Below are 20,721 nucleotides of genomic sequence, written 5' to 3'. Positions count from 1 at the left end.
TGTAAGGAGATGAATCTCAAGGTTATATATAGTTTACATTCTTTGATAATAAGTGAACTTTGAAGTTCAAGTTCAGCTTATGTCATTCAACTGTGCACATGTATACCAGCAAACAAAACAATGTTCCTCCAGACCAAGGGGCACAACACCATACATATAACGCACACATATAATACAAAGTCATAGTACCACAAATAAGTTAACAAAATACTAAGATGCATATAGAAGTAAAAAAAGTTAACCAGTATAGCAGTTCATACATGATGAAACCTGAGTGGTGGTAGAGAGTTCGGTGGTCATACAGCCTGGGGGAAGAAGCTGTTTCTCATCTGAACAGTTCATGTCATAATGCTATAGCACCTTCTGCCTGATGGTAGGGGGCCATAGAGATAGTTGGACGGATGGAAGGAATCATTGACGATCTTAGGGGCTTGCGTATGCAGCCAACATTGAGGCAGAGAGTCAGAATAATACAGCAGAGTTATAGGTTCTTTGCTCCACATTGTCTATGTTGACCATGGTGTCAACCAAATTAGTCTCATTGCCTGCCTTTGCCCCATATCCCTCCAAACCCCTCCTTCCCCTGCACCCATCTAAATGTATTTTGAATGTTGCTATGGTACCTGCCTCAACAACTTCCTTTGGTAAATCATTCCATATATGCACTGCTCTCTGCATGAAGCAGTTATCCCTCAAATCCCTTTTACATCTTTCCCCTTAAACCTCTAGCTCTTACTTTCACTTCCCTGGGAAAGATGCACGTGCATTCATCTTGTGATTTTATACACTTCTATAAAGATCACAATTCTATTTCATGATTTTATACGCTCCGAGAATGGAGTCCTAATCTGTCCAACCTCTTCCTACAACTCAGGGCCTAAAGACCTGGCACATCCTCGTAACTCGACTCTGCACTCTCTCCAGATTAAAGGTATGCCTCCTGTAAAAGGGCCAACCAACATTGCACACAATACTCCCAGTTCAGACTCACCAACTTCTTGTATGACTGTGATATCCCAACTCTGATATTCAACGCCCTGACAGATGAGTGTTACATGCCAGGCAATGAAAATGAATCTCAAGGTTGCATATGGTGACATACATGTACCTTGATAAATTTACTTTTGAACCTTTTTCATCACTTTCTCTACCTGTGATGCGTCAGTCATTCTTCATGTGTCTTTTCTCATAAATTCTATTGTGAGAGTGACAGACACTAAGACTTTTGCACAGTACTGTAGTAATTTTATATATTGCACTGCACTGCTGCTGCAAAAAAAACAAATTATGTGATGTATGTGAGTGATGATAAACGCGATTGTGATATGGGTCTCTGTTGTGGACTGAGAATAGGAAGGAGGCAGAAAGAGGGGAATCATGGTTGAGAAAAGGGAGGGAGCAGGAAGAGCCGGAGAGATATTGTGTAATGATCAATAAACCAATTGTTCAGAATCAAATGTCCCTCTGCTCACAACACTCTCCCAGGTCCCTCTGTTCTGTGACACTCTCCACGGAACAAACTCTATTCCCACAATTGCTGCTTAACCTACAGGTGTTGCCACTGTATTTCAGATTGCTAGGATTTGAAGTTTTTGATTTTCATGCAATGGTGAGTCATTTCTGTCATAAATTACAAGCCATATGTTGTTCATATAATCTTTACAAATATACATCAATATTTTTATTGATTTATCTAGTCCCAAGAATTGTTTTACTAAAATAACTGACTCAAACTGAGCCACGTGATAGTTGTAATTGGGAAACATAAAAGTCTTCACACAGCAGATCTCCAGGAGAATCTCTCTCTCATGACATGAGGTTTTAGAGTTCTTCAACACAAAGATAACAATAAACAATTGACTGTTTACTCTTTCCCAAAGATGCTGCCTGACCTGCTGAGCTCCTCCAGCATTTTGTGTGTGTTGCTCTGGATTTCCAGCATCTCCAGAATCTCTTGTGTTTATGATTAACTGCAGTTTCAACTGCTATAATCACCTACTTTAACATTTGGAATATAGTCAGGCAAATTTACAGAATTACATATTTATATTGGTAACACATCCCAACTAGCAGAATCCCTTTGAATATTCAACACTGGCATCTGTTCCAAAAGCCAAACACCCAAGATATACCAGTTTTGCTACAGCATTGAAGGATGACTCTACAAATAAACAACCAACCAGAAAGTTAGACAAAACAAATCTGTCCTGAACTGTGCATTAGGTGGCAGGGATACACCTTTAACAATGTGCTAATGGCAGGAGTGGCAAGTGAAGATATGTTTCTACCAAAGGTGCTCCTTCCCTCCACTAGCCTGCAAGTCACCCTTGGGCAAGGTGTAACACCTGCTTAGCCCCACATCCATGGAGCCATGGGAGCAGGTGGTGGATGGTCCTTTGAGCAGCTGGTGCATGTCACAGTCCTGGTTATGCAACCACTGACACTAGGCAGACAATCTCTGAAGAGTATCTCTGAAGAGCTGGGGTCACCCGTCTTATAAAGACATTGCCCAGAAGGCAGCAATGGCAAACCCCTTCCGTAGAATAATTTGCCAAAAACAATCATGGTCATGAGACTATGATTGTCCACGTCATACGACGCGGAACAAAGTGATGGTGAATAGCAGGACATTCACCTATTGTCCTTCCCAATGTAGTTTCAATGGCGTAGAGTCAGAAATGTCCCGCACCCCATAATTGGTTCCACTAGCCACAAAGTATCATTTGGAAGTTAAGTTGTATACAGGTTTTATTTCATAAAGAATGGTTCCCATTTAATCCATAGTTAGGCTAATTGGCATAATAATTGATTATTATACATAATTTCATAACCCCAGAATGATCCCCTACTTAAAACTTATAAAATTTAAGTTTGTATCTCTCACCTGATATCCACTTCTTTGTTTCAAAATAAAAACATGAAGCAAATAGTTTAAATATTGCCTATCCCAATTCCCTAACAAGTTTATAGACACCACGACATCTGCAGATTGACATGTTTATCAATTCTACAAAATAGGTATTTCAACCTTTCCAACATTGGACTCCACTGGTTTCTCAGCATCTACGAGGAATGATCAAAACGATTATGGCACACGCTGTGATAGATCAGAGTGCTTGAAGCTGCTTGCTATTTATTCTGTCCCAAGATAATGGTCGCATTTTGAAAATTACATCCCTGAACAAATGCATCGTTGGAGAGTTTCACATCCAGACCATCTCAAAAGAAGAAAAAGTGACTCTTTGGGGTTTAAATCAACTTTATTTCAGCACTTTCATTAACCGTTTCAAGTAAATTATACATCATGCAAGTCGTTTCATAGCAGATTTTTATACCTTACAGGACAGAAATTTCAGGGAAATTTAAGACTGCCCTCAAACTTGATCTTATGTTTTATTTAAATACCTCACAGTATTCATATGCTGACCATGAATATTCATTTTATACCATTTGAACAAAATAATTGTATAGGTTTGTTTTAATAAATATAGGTTGCCCTAAAATGAACATATTTGAAGACTACTGTACATACAGCCAGGTAAGAGAAACACTTCTGCAATACATATACACATCTTACAAAGTAGACACTAACTACAGAGAGCCTCACATCCCAACATCTATAGTATCATTATTAGATACCTCAATATATCCCAGAGACAGACAATGGACATTGAACAATATGAAAGATTTTTTTTCTCCCCCAACTCTGGTCAGCTATTTGGCAGGCACACAGCATTAGTATGGTGTCTGGATTTCTTATTCTCTAGATAAACAGTAGGAACTAACCCTGTCAGGTTACAAGAATCCAGTGTTTTCAAACATACGAGCAGGAAAAGCAATGGAATGAAAGGCAAGAAGGCATTCAAGAGTAAATTGTAACTTAAAAGTTCATGAAGAAATAAACATAGGCACAATTGCACATTTTGAATTCTTGGATGCGGCCCGCTTAAAATCTCCTCCAGCAACAGCCTTGCAAAAGCATTAGGACGTGCTGAGAGCTAGATTGACTGACTTGCTGATCAGAATCTACCAGGCAAAGGCTGTAACTGAGAACATTTTGATTGGGCTAACAACAGAATACATTACTCCTGGCACTGGCATCATTAAATGAGCTGGCTCTGTCTTTGTGTTTCTCATGTGGAGGAGCTGGGAATAGCAAGACCCAGCCACCTGGTGGAGCCATCTTCCTCCTCCGGCTTTTACCTCGAATGGCCCTGTGAATCCCTTTAAAAAGCAATCTGTTCAGAAGTCATTGGGATACTGCAGCCACCCACGGTGCTTTGTACCCATCCTTCTGGAAAGAACAGAGGATATCAGATGGCCTGAGTTTTGATCCGCACCATCCTAAAATCTAGTACAATCATAAATATGTGTGGAAATTAAGCCATCTGCCATTTCAAGAGCAAGAGATACACCATTATCTACCCTTAAAGTCTGGAGGGAGGAGGGAGAAGCACTTCAGGCGTGGGATGTTGATGAGGACAGCAATCAGGCTTTGTTAAAATGCTCACTAGTTCTGGCTGCTGGTTTCACTTAACCCCATACATTTGCTCAACTTCTTTAGAAGTAAATGAGCTGAGGCAAGTACAACTGCAGACTAATAAACACACTTGTATTTAGTGACAGTAACCAACGAGACATTTTTAATCCCCTCTGCAAATCCTTACGTTATATTCTGCAATTATAAGATGGGGTTTAGGAAACAATCCCACTGGTATTACGGCAAAAAAAAAGGTTTTGTAAGTGTCTAGGGGCAATTGAGAAGGGGCAGGTTTCTGTAGACAGAAGAGATTAAAACGATAAAAAAATTTGTGACTTGTTAACAAGGCCAGCTTTCACAGTGACAATCTTCGATTTAGCTTGGAAATTTCACAGGTCTGGCACTAGGTGAACTGACTGTCTGATCAGCATCTAGTTACGTGAAGGGCCCAATACTGAATGAAAGACAGTCACTGTGATAACGCAGCTTTGTTCATAACTCATCACCCCAGCAGCCATGATTAGGCAAGTGAAAATACAGATGGAAATCATAAATATACAAAAACCACATGCAGTGCAAGCTTCAGTCAATGTAGACTCTCCAAAGGATATCTAGGAACATTTGGACCACCATGGTAGAGTTGTTAGAGGCAGCTTTCTTTTAATTAAATCGATATTAAAGATTTGTGATTGCCTCCAGAGATAATGCTGTCCGTAAGACCAAACGTTCTCTGGGAACCAGTATAGTCTCTACAATGAAACTACCTGTGTTCAAATGGCATGAAACCAGCAGTTGAGTGATGGTAGACATCAACAGATATACCCATGAGTGAACATACTTTGTTTTACACAGTTCTGCTCATAATAGAACAATTCCTTCCTATTTCTTCAGTAAGGTTAATGGCAGCTAACAGACCAAAAGTTCTTCTTGAAGGTCTGAAGGGATTAGGTGGTTGGACAAGTTGTATCTGCTTCCAGTTTTCCAGTGTTGCTTGCACAAGAATATAAACTGTCTCTTCTGAGGACTAAAGGCGACCACGTTTTCTTTGGACCCTAAATAAGGCCAGTTTGCATTGCTTATGTCCGTCTTTGAAACCTTCAGCTTTCCATTCCGACATTCTCAGTGATTCAAGTGAAGTGTAAAAATCAAACAAAATGTAGCATAGTTAAAGGCTTGTAGTTTTTGTTTGTACTAAAAGGCATTCCAGTCCTGGGTCACTGCTGTCCAAGTTGTTCACTTTGAAGACCTACACTGACCAGGTTGACCAATGCTGCCAAAATGAGTTTTTTGTTAATCTTTAGAAAATTCTACAAGCACAAATTTTACCTTTTCACTCCTTTAAAATTTATAATTTAGCAGCAATGTTTGCCCACCCACAACCCAAAAAATACAAAATAAAACATTTTATCATACAGAAAATCAAACTCACAATACAAGGTAATAATCTTCCTAAGACACTGCGATACAATGTATAATTTTAGCTTAGCACAGTCCTGGAAAAGGCTGGGAATTAATTTTCACGCACAAACACATATGATCCTTGATGCTAGATGACGTAGAATGAATGCAGTTCTGTACATACTTATCTTGACCCAGGTAAAGCCAAAGTCCTATGACTACAGTTCTGAAGAAGATCGATGATTAGGAGCGGGTTTCTTCTGAAGGGTTTTATGAGTTGGTCTTGGGTCATTAATGCATGCTTGACTGAAGCCCCAATCTAGGAAACAAAGGAGTGACTATTAATTCATGCAATATTTTTTCCTGCTAGCATACAGTTCAAAGTACATTTATCAAAGTACATACAATATACAATACTGTGCAGAAGTCTTAGGCACATATATATAGCTAGGGGTGCCTAAGATTTTGGTATAGTTCTACATTTGTCAATGTGGAGCAGAGAGGGAGTTTGTAAATCTGGAAGGAGCAAAGGATGTTGGGAATGCCGATGGCGGAGCTCCGAGGAAGGGTTTGGGACACGCATCAGAGGAGGAGTTCCAGGAGTTGGGGTGGTGTGGGTGCAGACACACCCAGCCCTGAGACACCAGTCAAAGTCATTTCATTCCAAACAACCTAGCTATTGGTCATTACAGAATGTCTCTCTGGTGCTTCCCGCTCCCTCCTCTCTCGCTTCCCCTTTTCCCAACCATGATTCCCCTCTCCCTGCCCCCTTCCCACACTCTGTCCACAATAGAGACCCACATCAGAATCAGTTTTATAATCACTCACATATGTCATGAAATTTGTTGGTTTTTTTGAGGCAGCAGTACAGTGCAATATATAAAATTACTACAGTTAGTCACCCTAGCTATATGTGCTTAAGACTTTTGCACATTACTGTATGTCACCATATACCAGCCTGAGATTTATATTCTTGCAAGCATTCACAGTTGATACAATGAAACACAAGAGAAACAATGAAAAAACTACCCACAAAGATAGACAAAGAACCCATGTGCAAAAGATACATTGTGCAAATACAAAAAATGATAAATCAATTAATAAAAAATAATATTGAGAAGATAAGTTGTAGAGTCCTTGAAAGTGAGTCTAAGAGTGTGGAATAATTCAGTGTTGTGGTGAATGAAGTAATCCACACTGGTTCAGGAGCCTGATGGTTGGGTGGAGGCAGCAAGAACTGTTTCTGAACCTATGGAAATTCCATAAATATTAAGTGGCCTTAATCCAATTATTTTAGATTCTGAGTCTTGCTTGTTTATGTATAAAACACTCACACTCCTGTCAGGAGAAGGTGAGTATTGATTATTCATGTCAAGCTTAGCTCATTTGTGGCTCTCTTGTTCACACAGGAGAATAAGATCAATCTGGCTCTCCAGGGTCTTGATGTGATAATATGTACAATTCAAGTCAACACAAAAATTGTTGCATTATGGAGATATCTGAGCAAACTGTTAAACAAAGGCTCCATTTGCCGGGTGAGGTGAAAACCAAAGATCTGATCGTATGATGTACAAAGCAGAGATCACCTTGGTGTCCATCGGGACAGATTAATGGAATCACACAGAAGTAGCCCAGTGCTGTTTTTACTGTCCAACCAAGCTTCCTGCCACTCATTATCACTATCTTGTTTCCTGTACTTCTCCTTTACCAGTCCTTTATTGAATGATTCAATGGTATCAGCTTCCACCATTCTTTGGACATACCGTTGCACCTCTCTCCATGAAAAGCATGTCAGTCAAATTTCTTTACTTTGTTTATCTGTTATATTTATGCCCTCTTGATTACGCTCACACATAGCAGTTTCTTCATGACCTGCCCATTGAGATATAACATCATTTTGAAGGTCTTAATTTCCAGATTAAATCAATTAAAATTAAAAGGTGTTACAGGTGATCGACTGATTTTACACAATCCCCCCCTCACACCCCTGGTAACACACATAAAAGTTGCTGGTGAACGCAGCAGGCCAGGCAGCATCTCTAGGAAGAGGTGCAGTCGACGTTTCAGGCCGAGACCCTTCATCAGGACTAACTGAAGGAAGAGTGAGTAAGGGATTTGAAAGTTGGAGGGGGAGGGGGAGATCCAAAATGATAGGAGAAGACAGGAGGGGGAGGGATGGAGCCAAGAGCTGGACAGGTGATAGGCAAAAGGGATACGAGAGGATCATGGGACAGGAGGTCCGGGAAGAAAGACGGGGGGGGGGGTACCCAGAGGATGGGCAAGGGGTATATTCAGAGGGACAGAGGGAGAAAAAGGAGAGTGAGAGAAAGAATGTGTGTATAAAAATAAGTAACAGATGGGGTACGAGGGGGAAGTGGGGCCTTAGCGGAAGTTAGAGAAGTCGACTTCTCTAACTTCCGCTAAGGCCCCACCTCCCCCTCGTACCCCATCTGTTACTTATTTTTATACACACATTCTTTCTCTCACTCTCCTTTTTCTCCCTCTGTCCCTCTGAATATACCCCTTGCCCATCCTCTGGGTCCCCCCCCCCCTTGTCTTTCTTCCCGGACCTCCTGTCCCATGATCCTCTCGTATCCCTTTTGCCTATCACCTGTCCAGCTCTTGGCTCCATCCCTCCCCCTCCTGTCTTCTCCTATCATTTTGGATCTCCCCCTCCCCCTCCAACTTTCAAATCCCTTACTCACTCTTCCTTCAGTTAGTCCTGACGAAGGGTCTCGGCCTGAAACGTCGACTGCACCTCTTCCTACAGATGCTGCTTGGCCTGCTGCGTTCACCAGCAACTTTGATGTGTGTTGCTTGAATTTCCAGCATCTGCAGAATTCCTGTTGTTCACACCCCCGGTAACCAGTCTGCCTGACCCCACACAACACCCCTGGTAACCAGTCTGCCTGACTCCACACAACACCCCTGGTAACCAGTCTGCCTGACCTCACTCAACACCCACCCCCGGTAACCAGTCTGTCTGACCCCACATAACACCCACCCCCGGTAACCAGTCTGCCTGACTCCACACAACACCCCTGGTAACCAGACTGCCTGACCCCACACAACACCCACCCCCGGTAACCAGTCTGCCTGACTCCACACAACACCCACCCCGAGTAACCAGTCTGCCTGTCTCCAAACAACACCCCTACCAATGAAGGCAAGCATATAATGGACCTTCTTAGCCACCTTGTCCACTTGTATAGCCACTTTAATTGAACTATGGACCTGGACCCCAAGATCCTTCTGTACCTCAGATCTATGTAGAGTTGGATTATCACAAGCGGAGGTCCCAGCACTAATTCTTGTGGAATACCACTGGTCAGTTATTCTGGCTGGAGGTCTCTAACCTCTTGTGATATATACCTACGATTGAAGTGAAAATATGGATGTGTGGATTAGCAAATTTGCAAATGACATCAAGATGATTTCAGTTATGGACAGTGTAAATGACTATCAAATAATCCAACAATACATAGATCTGTTAGAGAGATGGGCAGACAAGTGGCAGATGGAGATTAATCTTATCACGTGTGAGAAGTTGTACTTTGGGAGGTCAAATGAAAGGACATGCTAGACTCCTTAACATCATTGAGGTACAGAAGAAAGTAGGGATAATTTAGTTGATTATAGTCAAGTGATCCTTTTGTTGTTGGAGAGGATACTGAGGGATAGTACATACACATTTGGAAAGGCATGGCCCACTTAGGGAGAGTCAGCATGGTTTTGTACAGGCTAGGTTGTGTCTTACAATCGTGAGTTTTGTGATGCAGATGTTATTTACATGGACTTTGGTACGGCACTTGATGAGGTCCTCATGGTAGGTTGATTTAAAGATGTTTGAATCCAAATGTGGATTTAGAACTGGCTTGACCATAGAAGATAGAGGATCACTTGAGTATAATCAACTAAATTATGCCTACTTCCTTTCTTGAACAATGGCACAATGTTACTAGCGAGGATACAAGGATCTTTGTCAAAGCCCCAGCAATCTCCTCACTTACTACTTTCAATATTCTGGGATATGTGGCATCAGACTCTGGGGGTTTATCCACCTTAATGCTTTTCAGAAGACCCAGTACTACCTTCTCTTTAATCTCAAAATGTCACAGCACATTAGCACACCACTCAGCCTTCACAATACTCCAATTCCTTCTCCTCCATGAACAGTAACATGAAGTACTCATTTAATATCTCAGCCACGTGCTCTGATTTCAAGCACAAATTCAGTCCTTAATCCTTGAATGGACCCATTCTCTCCTTAGTTATCTTCTTTTTTCTTAATACAAGTATAAAATGCCTTGGATTCTCTTTGATCCTTCTCACTAAAGACATTTCATGTCCCATTTTGGCCTTCCTGATCATCTGCTTCAGTGTTTTCCTGTCTTTATATTCCATAATTCTAAGCCTTATGTATGCTTCCTTTTCCTTGCTGACATCTAAGGTTTTTGCAGCTTACCACAGCCATCCTTATTCCTTGTTGGAATATGTTGATCCTGAAATCTGATCTACCGGCCTTAAGATGACCCGGTTTAAGAAGTTCAGCTCTATTTGCCAGCAGGGAACAAAGCAAAGAAAATTACTAACTACTTTATTAATCAAAGTTTCTCTGGTAAACAATGACTGCAATCATTAGCCTGCAACTTCCCTTTTGGCGGTCTGTATGACCTGGCATTTATGCAGTGTGAACTGAAGTCTCAAAGGTGCAGGACGGCTGTGGACAAGCCTGTAAGGCCAAAACCAGGCAACAGGGCCCGGGCACGAGAGCAGGGGATGAGCCACTGTTTTGCCATAGCTAGAGCGGACATGAAGGCAATGTGTCAGAACCAAGGCGAGTCAGAGTCGAAACGGCAGAGCCTCAGAGCGAGGAAAGAACTGAGGTTTGATGAACTTCAGCACTGAGCCAAATTGAGGCAGCGGGGCTCAGGCCTAGGAGCATATTGAAGCGGGAGGGCATGGGTCCGAGAATGAGGAACGGCCTGAGGTTTGGATGATTTAAGTGCCAGGCCAAATCAAAAAAGTCAGGGTGGCAGGGTTGGGGCTGGAGGTGAGAGGTGGGCTGGTTCAGCCTGTTGCTCTGCAAGGTTTACTCATCTCTGTGCTGAACTAAGACTGCAGTGATGACCGCAGTGGCTATGGATTCACTATTGTGAGTTCAGTTGCTTGCTTGCTTTTGTTGTTTGCATGATTTGGTTATTTTTTCTGCACATTAGGTGTTTGACAGTATTTTTTTGAATGGGTTCTACTGGGTTTCTTTGTTTTGTGGCCGCCTGCAAGAAGACAAATCTCAAGATTGTAAAGTATAGATACTCTGACAATGATTGTACTTTGACCTAAACAACTCCCACATGTCAGACTGGGACATGTCCAACAGCAGCAGCTCCCAATTAATGCCCCTTTGCTCCTGTCTTACCCTGTTGTAATTTACCCTCCCCAGTTTTATCCTTATCACCTTACAACACAACGAGTTGTGGTGACTTTTCCCAAAATCTTCACCCATTGTCAGATCTGTCTCCTGGCTTGGCTTCCAAATACAGGTCCAGCAGGTTTTGTCCTCTAGTTAGACATGAGAACTTTCAGAAGTACATGCCCAAGCAAGGTTCAAAGCTGTCACACACTAGGCATTCTCAGCTGCTAGTTTCACCTTTTCTACTTCCCAAATGTGAACCAGTCAAAAATACAATCTGGATGTAGAATCCAGAGTCTTCTCATTGGCCCTTTGACATATTTACTTTCTCCAAGTTGACCATTCTTGCTGCATAGTCATACTTTATTGATCCCGGGGGAAATTGGTTTTCGTTACAGTTGCACCATAAATAATTAAATAGTAATAAAACCATAAATAGTTAAATAGTAATAGTGTAAATTATGCCAGGAAATAAGTCTAGGACCAGCCTATTGGCTCAGGGTGTCTGACCCTCCAAGGGAGGAGTTGTAAAGTTTGATGGCCACAGGCAGGAATGACTTCCTATGACGCTCTGTGTTGCATCTCGGTGGAATGAGTCTCTGGCTGAATGTACTCCTGTGCCCAACCAGTCCATTATGTACTGGATGGGAGACATTGACCAAGATGGCATGCAACTTGGACAGCATCCTCTTTTCAGTCACCACCGTCAGAGAGTCCAGTTCCATCCCCACAACATCACTGGCCTTACGAATGAGTTTGTTGATTCTGTTGGTGTCTGCTACCCTCAGCCTGCTGCCCCAGCATGCAACAGCAAACATGATCGCACTGGCCACCACAGACTCGTAGAACATCCTCAGCATCATCTGGCAGATGTTAAAGGACCTCAGTCTCCTCAGGAAATAGAGACGGCTCTGACCCTTCTTGTAGACAGCCTCAGTGTTCTTTGACCAGTCCAGTTTATTGTCAATTTGTATCTCCAGGTATTTGTAATCCTCCACCACGTCCACACTGACCCCCTGGATGGAAACAGGGGTCACCGGTACCTTAGCTCTCCTCAGGTCTACCACCAGCTCCTTAGACTAGACAGGATGAAGTCTACCAACAACTCTGTCTTGCTACTCTTGGACACTCTTCCACAATTGTGAAAGCAGCAGTATTATGGACCATTTTTGTACTAAATCGTACAAGTGTCATGCTTTTATTATTGAGCACCATCTGTTGAGAGAATTTCATCTCACACTTTGGCAACCAGGTTGGCTCAAGTACCTGAACCCAGAATGAGTTAAGTAGTTTTGATGGCAGCAATCATGAACTGGCATTATGATTTATTTTCTGGGGGGGAAACCCTTGTTTTCAAGGTGTTTCAAACTGGTTTAAAGCTCAAAGAACATCTATTATCAAAGTTTGTAATCCATATACAACCTTGAGATTCATCTCCTTCCAGGCAGCCACAAAACAAAGAAACCCAATAGAACACATTTTAAAAAGGACCATCAAGCATCCAATGTGCAGAGAGAAAAAACAAATTGTGCAAACAATAAAAGCAAATAACATTCAACTCTAAGGTTGGTCTTGTTCTCAAGGAAAAATGCTGCTCTTACCGAACATACACGATAGCTGGCTGTGGGACCAAAGTCTAATTAAATCTCAAGAGTTCTCTTTTAGACAACGTACTAGAGTAAAACATGAAAAGTTTCTGCAATCCAACGCAATGAATTATACATTTATAACCACTGGCAGGCCATTTTCAATATGGAACAATTCGTGGGAAAATTATGCACATAAAAGTTCAGAAAAGCCTACTGCAGAGACAACAAAATTACATCACTTACAAAGCTTTCTGATCTCTGCAAGAATCAACTGTAGGAATTACACCAATTTCAGTTTAAAGTTAATAAAATACGTCACTGTTGTTCACATCAAAGAACTTTGCATGGTGGTAAAATGGGAATAAGTTCAATGGGGAATTGAAACGACCTCTAAATTATGTGGTAAGCTTGATAGCTGCTGAGCAATCAACTCCCACTAAAGAATTATCACAGCATCAATGCAAACAAGTACGTTGAAGTTGGTGAGGTCGTGAGCCCCTTGAGTTAATCAATGTTCAAAGTAAATTTATTTTCAAAGTACATATATGTCACTCTTTAGAATCAGAATCAGATTTATTTTCACTGGCACGTGTCGTGAAATTTATTAACTTGGTAGCAGCAGTACAATGCAAGACATAATATAGAAGAAAAAATAATTAAATCAATTATCGTATATGTATAGTGAATAGATTAAAAATCATACAAAAACAGAAATAATATATATTTTAAAAAGTGAGGTAGTGTTGACGGGTTCAATGTCCATTTAGGAATCGGATGGCAGAGGGGAAGAAGCTGTTCCTGAATCACTGAGTGTGTGTCTTCAGGCTTCTGTATCTCCTCCCTGATGGTAACAGTGAGAAAAGGGCATGCCCTGGGTGCTGGAGGGTCCTTAATAATGGACACTGCCTTTCTGAGACACTGCACAACCTGAGATTCATTTTCTTGCGGGCAGTCACAGAAAATACATAAAACAAAATGGAGACCATGAAAAACCACATTCAACAGGACGGACAACAACCAAAGTGCATAAAAAAATACTGTGCAAATACAAAAATAAATGTAATAAATAAAAGAGAAATAAATATTGAGAACATGAGATGACCCTAACCTAATCACGGGACAATTTACAATGACTAGTTAACCCACCCAGTACAGCTTTGGACTGTGGGAGGAAACCAGAGCAAGTGGGGAAAACCCACACATTCCACAGGGAATACTTACAGACACTCCACAGGGAATGGTGCCGGAACTGAACTCCAAACCCCAGAACGTCCCGAGTTGTAACAGTGACAAGTTATCTGCCCTGGTACTGGAATACTCGTATTTCAGAAGATGGCACACCCCCCTCACTCAAGTCATGTCTTTCTGAAGATCCAGTAATGTTCATTCATTAACATCTCTTGTCACAATGAGGTTTCCTGCTTCAATCCACTCTAAATCTCATCCTATATCTGAAACACAACTAGGCCTTTGGAGCAGACAAAATACTTAGTGATACAAGAGTACACCAGAGAAGTGCTTCTGGTCTGGATGCTTGTTCTTAATCTGGGAATCACCAGGTTCAGGAACAGTGATTACCCTTCAGCCATCAGGCTCCTGGAACCAGCATGGATAACTTCACTCACCACAACACTGAACTATTCACTGACACAACCTTATGGATCACTATAGTCACCCAGCAGTGGCCTATTTTTAAAATCATATTTGTCACAGCCATATTAACAAAGTAATATTAACAAAGTAGTATAGGTTTCAATCCCTCTAAGTCCAGAAGGTGCCATTCAAAATCAACCTCATAACGTTTTTATTTAGCGGCACAGTATGGAGTACGCCCTTCTGGCCTTTCATACTATGCCGGCCGGCAACACCTGGCAACCCCGATTTAACCCCAAGCTAATCTGAGGACAATTTACAATGACCAGTCAGCCTATCCAGTACATCAGTGGACTGTGGGATGAAGCAAAAGCACCCGAAGACCACCCATGCATTCCACAGGGAAGATTGAGAATTTGGCTGAGCGGTGTCATACAACAACTTCTCACTCAATGTCAACAAGGCCAAGGATCTGACTGTAGGCTTCGGGAGAGGGAAACCAGAAGCCCATGAGCCAGTCCTCATTGGATGATCAGAGATGGAGAGGGTCAGTAACTTTAAATTCCAGGTGTCACTATCTCAAAGGACCTGTCCTGGCCCATCATATAATGTAACTGCAAAGAAAGCACAACAGTGCCTCTACTTCCTCAGGAGTCTGTGGAGATCGGCATGACATCAAAAACCTTGACAAACTTCTATAGATGTGTAGTGGAAAGTGTATTGACTGGCTGCATTATAGCCTGGTATGGGAACCTTTTAGCAAAAAATCCTGCGAAAGGTTGTGGACTAGGCCCAGTATATCACAGGTAAAGCCCTCCCAAACATTGAGGACATCTACATGAAGCGCTGTTGTAGGAAAGCAGCATCCATCATCACGGATCCCCCACCACTCAAGCCATGCTCTTTTCTCACTGCTGCCATCAGGTAGAAGGTACAAGGGCCTCAAGACTTACACCACCAGGTTAAAGAACAGTTACCACCCCTCAATCATCAGGAATAAAAGAAGATAACTACACTCATCTATTGAGATAGATGACCAATGATCTCATTTTAAGGACTCATTATCTTGTTATTTCACACTCTCAGTATTATTGCGATTTATTCATGTTTGCACAGTTTGTCGTCTTCTATGTTCTTGTTCCTTCATTGATCCTGTTTACAGTTATTATTCTACAGATTTGCTGATAGTGCCTGCAGAAAAAGAATCTCAGGGTTGGATGTGGTGACATGTACGTACTCTGATAATAAATTTTACTTTGCCTTTGATCTCCAAACTCCGACGCCCCAAGCTGTAATAGTGTCGTACTAACAGCTCTGCTAACGTGGCATTGGGGTTTACAAACCCAAACACACAAATACCAAGCCTCTAAGGGTTTAGAACACAGTTAGTAGGAAAAAATACCAAAAGTTTATGAAGCCACCTCATTTAAAGCTCTTTTCTACCAAATATTACTGCAGTTACATGCAAAAATCATTCCCAAATCTGGAAATGATAAACTTGAATTTATTAAAAATCCGGGAGGGACATATGACAAAAAGACTGACACTACATTGTTATCTTTTTGTTTTTAGTGACAATTAAAAATAACATAGCTTCTTAAAAGTTCAGATTACTTGGTTAGACTAATTCCAGGCAATTATACATTTGAGATACATTTTTTCCAAGCTGTTATTAAATGCCACCTGGTGGTCATTGTGGATATTACCCGAGATGTGCCATGCAACAATCATAGTCAGATTTATTACCAAATGCCTTTGATTAGGTGAAATTTGTTGTTTTGCAGCATTTATTTAAAAATGAATGGATTATGGAAAAAATGGATTACCAAGTAGTTTTCATGGACTGTTCAGAAATCTGATGGCAGCAGAGAAGAAGCCATCTTTGAATCAGGCTCCTGTACTGGATGCTGAGGATCGTTAGTGAGGAATCACCTCTTCAGTGGTGGAGAGGGTTGTGCCCCTGATGAAGCTGGCCAATCACAAGCAGCCTCTTGTGATTCTGTGCATTGCAGCCTCCTTACCAGGCTGTGATACAACCAGTCAGAATGCTCCCCGCTTACATTTATGCCAGTTACAATGTGAGGCTGGGTCTGCCAAAGGAGTCTTTGCTGAAAGTTATGCATTTACAGACTGTTTGGGTCAGATGCTTTTCCCACTCCCCTACTGCCTTTTATTGCCCTAACTAGCTCCAAAGCATTGTCTCGTACTGCAACTTCTCTATACTACTGTGTAGAGTTCCTCATTGAACTCACACTACACTGTATCTTCCCCAATGAACTCACCAGGCTAGTGTTGGGTAGAGTGGGTGGCAGGGAGACAACCACCAAGTCCCCACTGCCTCTTGGACTTGCTGGTTGTCTCCCCATCACCCACTACCATTGATCCAGACATCCATCATGAAAGAGAGCTCCGAAGGAAGACTAGACAGAAACTTGTAAAGCAGATTTTTGAGTGAGTGTGTGAGATTGAAAGGAACAAGATGCTGCAGACTTCTTTGGACATGTATTTTGCCACAATCCTCAAGTGATGTCAATCCCTGGAAAAATTGCCAGAAGCATTAGTAAGGTGAAGAAAACTATGGGCTCGCGTGACAGCTCTACCGATAAGTGTAACTAATTCTCCATTCTATAATTGGAACCAATACACAGTTGTTTAGCTTTAGGAGACAGCAATTAGGAGGAATTTCAATTCAGAAAGAATGTTAATATTTGGATTTCATTGTCCCATCAGCTTTAGAGGCAAAAGATTGACTACATTAAGAACATATATGAAAAGTTTTTCATCTATGGGATAGTATAGTGTATTATTGAGTGTAAAGAAATGATAAAGATTAGCTTTATTTATCACACGTACATCAGACAGGCTGCATCACTGTCTGGTATGGGGGAAGGGGGCTACTGCACAGAACCAAAAGAAGCTGCAGAGGGTTGTAAGCTCCATCTTGGACACTAGCCTACAAAGTACCCAGGACATCTTCAAGGAGCAGTGTCTCAGAAAGGCAGTGTCAATTATTAAGTACCTCCAGCACCCAGGGCATGCCCTTTTCTCACTGTTACCATCAGGTAGGAGCTACAGAAGCCTTAAGGCACACACTCAGCGATTCAGGAACAGCTTCTTCCCCTCTGACATCTGATTCCTAAATGGACATTGAACCCATGAATATTACCTCACTTTTTAAATATATATTATTTCTGCTTTTAGCATGATTTTTCATCTATTCCTTATACGTATACTGTAACATTTATTTTTTATTTTTATCTTTTTTTCCTTCTTCTATATTATGTATTGCATCGAACTGCAGTTGCTAAGTTAACAAATTTCACGACTCATACTGGTGATAATAAACCTGATTCTGATCTGACAAAAAAGTACATGGATGGGAGGGGTATGGAAGACAATGGTCCGGGGGCAGGTTGATGGGACTAGGCAGAGTAATAGTCTGGCAGACTAGATGGGCTGAAGGGCCTGTTTCTGTGCTGTAGTGCTTTTAAGACTCTATGTTGGGATCCCCACTCACTGCAGACAGAAGGCTAGCAAGCCCTAAATATTTCCTCTTATTTGTCCGTTTTCCTATGCCCTTCCATAGCAAGCCAGGCCCAGAATGTAAGTGTAAGCACTAGACACACATTTTGAAGTTAAGCTAATTCAAATCAAATGAATCAGAACAATTGGTGGGCAAACTTGAGTAATGGAGAAGTTCACCAAACACAGCATAGGAAAGCTCACTCTTCAAAGAAGATTTGTTCTTTCTGAGCAACAAAAAATATCAGAAAATAAATTTATTGGTAGGCATCAAAGTCAGTACTCTTCAGAGATTGTCTGCCTGGGGCCAGTGGTTGCATAACCATGACTTGAAATTTGTACCAGCTGCTCGTATGACCATCCACCACTTGCTCCCATGGCTTCAGTGACCCTAATCAGGAGGCAAAGCAGGTGCTACACCTTGCCCAATGGTGACTTGCAAGCCAGCAGAAGGAAGGAGCACCCTACACCTCCTTTCGTAGAGGTACATCTCCACTCCACCACCCATTAAGTACTCATCTGTTCATATTGTAAGAAGCAGTTTCTAATTTTATGTAGGTAAGCAAAGATTTTGCTTCCTGAATACTTTAAGGTGTATCTTATGGATGTTAGGCTGCTGATCACGAAAACCACCATAAAATTTCCCCATCATGTATCATTTTTTAAAAATCGCCTATATTTATTATTTCAATTCACAATTCAAGTCAGAATAACTCATGCCAAGATTAAGGAAGGCACTTTGTTGGTTCACAAATCAAACAGGTCATCAATGACAGGCAATTCGAAGAACTTCCAGTGGCAATGGAGAAAAACCACATGGAAGGCATTCGAGGATGTTGCTGAAAATTTTCTTGACAACTACAGAGCACCAAAGTACATGCAACTGGGTGGCAACATGCTTTAAGCATACAAAACCATGAAGTGCAGCATGTCACTAAAGATTCATTTTCTGCATTCCCATTTAGACCACTTCCCCACAAATCTTGGCACTGTCAGTGACGAGCATGGTGAAAGGCTTCACCACAACATTGTGATCATGGAGAAACGGTATCAAGGCAACTGGAATCCAGCAATGCTGCCTGATTATTGATGGACACTTAAGTGAGACGCCTCAGATACTGAGCACAAATGAAAATCATCAACAAAACATTTTCAGCTTAGTTGAATTATTTCAAAGGGTCAGCACCATTTTACAATTCAACATATTATATTCAATAAAAGTTAATATCCTGTTTCTCCAAATTCCTACATGATACAAGGAGTCTGAAATCATATTTGAGTTCAGCTTCAAGCGGTCTATCATAAACTAAAAAAATTTTGAGGAAGCAACACTTTTGAAGAAAAATTGTTGTCTAGTGTTATTAAAACCCCACACAAGGTTTAATTCAATCGATAGATTTATAACATCTATTTCGAATAGGCTATGCACTACTTACTACTTGTCCTTGTTCTGATAGTAACTAGGGTTTGAGGTCACAGCTACTCCACCACCACGAATAGCATGAAAGGCTGTTGGAGAGGATGCAGGGTAATGGCCAGGACGAATAGGTTTTGCTGAAATGAAACAAGGTGATAAATGTCAAATTAATAATTGTAACAAAATTATTTCACCTACAAACCCTCTTCCATCCATTATGGAGGTCCCCAACCATGTTTGCTGAGTAAAAGGAATTGAGCACCAATGATACTCAAGTCCCCTCCCAATAATATGTTTTTGTTTACTTTTTTAAAAAAAAACTATTTTCACGTTTTGATCGAGGCACTTTGGCGCGGAACCAGCACTGCATGCTGTGGCCTGCAGCTATTGATGCAATGCTGGACTGACTGACTCGGTGGGTGTGGCTCCTGGGCCATTTCAGGGACTCTGTGTTTTGACGTTTAATGTTCTGTGTATTATTTGCTCATTTTTGCTGTTTGGACGATCTGGGGTTTTTTTTTGCGCATTGGGTGTTTGATTGGTCTTTGTTGTTTGGGGATTTTTCTTTAAACGGGTTCTATGTTGTTTCTTTGTTCCGTGGCTGCCTACAGGAAGACGAATCTCAGGGTTATATACTGTAAACATACTTTGATAATAAGTGTACCTTGAAACTTTGAGCTTTGGAAGTAAAATCAGGTATTCTGCACCAGTCATTTCCTGGCTGGCATTTTATGCCAGAGATTTTTTCTCCCCCTCCCAAGATGATTCAAGTGAAACAAACTTGACTAGAATATCACAGTAGAAAAACTAATTATCAACAGCTAGATAAAAACTTTGCTGGAAGTTTACAAGATTCCAAAGGTAACTGCGCTTTTACTAATTGGGAGAATGGATACCTGCCATTGGATCACCTTTCAACCACAATCTCCATTCGTTTATTCCGATAAAGAGGTTAGATACATGGTCTTATATCTAACATGATCTGTATACAGACAAACGTCCATCAAGTTACACAAAGCTTTGCGAGCTAGAATCCATTTTAGTTTAAGCACAAGGGATTCTGCAGATGCTGAAAATCCAAAGCAACACACACGAAATGCAGGAGGAACTCAGCATGTCAGGCACATCTATGGAAATGAATAAATGGTCGATGTTTCGGGCTGAGACTCTCCATGAGGACTGAAAAGCAAGGGGGAAGAAACCAAAACAAGAATGTGGGTGGGGGGGGGAGAGGTGATAGGTGATGCCAGTCAGATGGGGGAGGGGGTGAAGTAAGAATCAGGGAGGTGATAAGTTGAAAAGGCAAAGA

At 41.4% G+C, this 20,721-nt stretch overlaps 1 protein-coding gene across 2 annotated transcripts in view; it reads right to left on the bottom strand.

Annotated features, from left to right (window-relative positions):
• Positions 1 to 3,250: 3,250 nt before the first annotated feature.
• LOC140197964 (kinesin heavy chain) overlaps positions 3,251 to 20,721 on the bottom strand; it is a 146,255-nt gene continuing 128,784 nt past the window's right edge. For both annotated transcript variants that reach the window (XM_072258641.1, XM_072258643.1), the window contains exons 25-26: positions 19,432 to 19,549; positions 3,251 to 6,197 (exon numbers count right to left, since the gene is read on the bottom strand). In XM_072258641.1, coding sequence (XP_072114742.1) covers position 6,197; positions 19,432 to 19,549 — 119 coding nt within the window. In that variant the 3' untranslated portion in view covers positions 3,251 to 6,196. The remainder of the gene's footprint in view (positions 6,198 to 19,431; positions 19,550 to 20,721) is intronic.

This window comes from Mobula birostris, chromosome 5 (assembly GCF_030028105.1).
Source record: "Mobula birostris isolate sMobBir1 chromosome 5, sMobBir1.hap1, whole genome shotgun sequence".
In the NCBI taxonomy this organism is placed as follows: Eukaryota; Metazoa; Chordata; class Chondrichthyes; order Myliobatiformes; family Myliobatidae; genus Mobula; species Mobula birostris.
The sequence above is the reverse complement of the archived record's forward strand: the minus strand, read 5'-3'. Positions and strand labels throughout refer to the sequence as shown.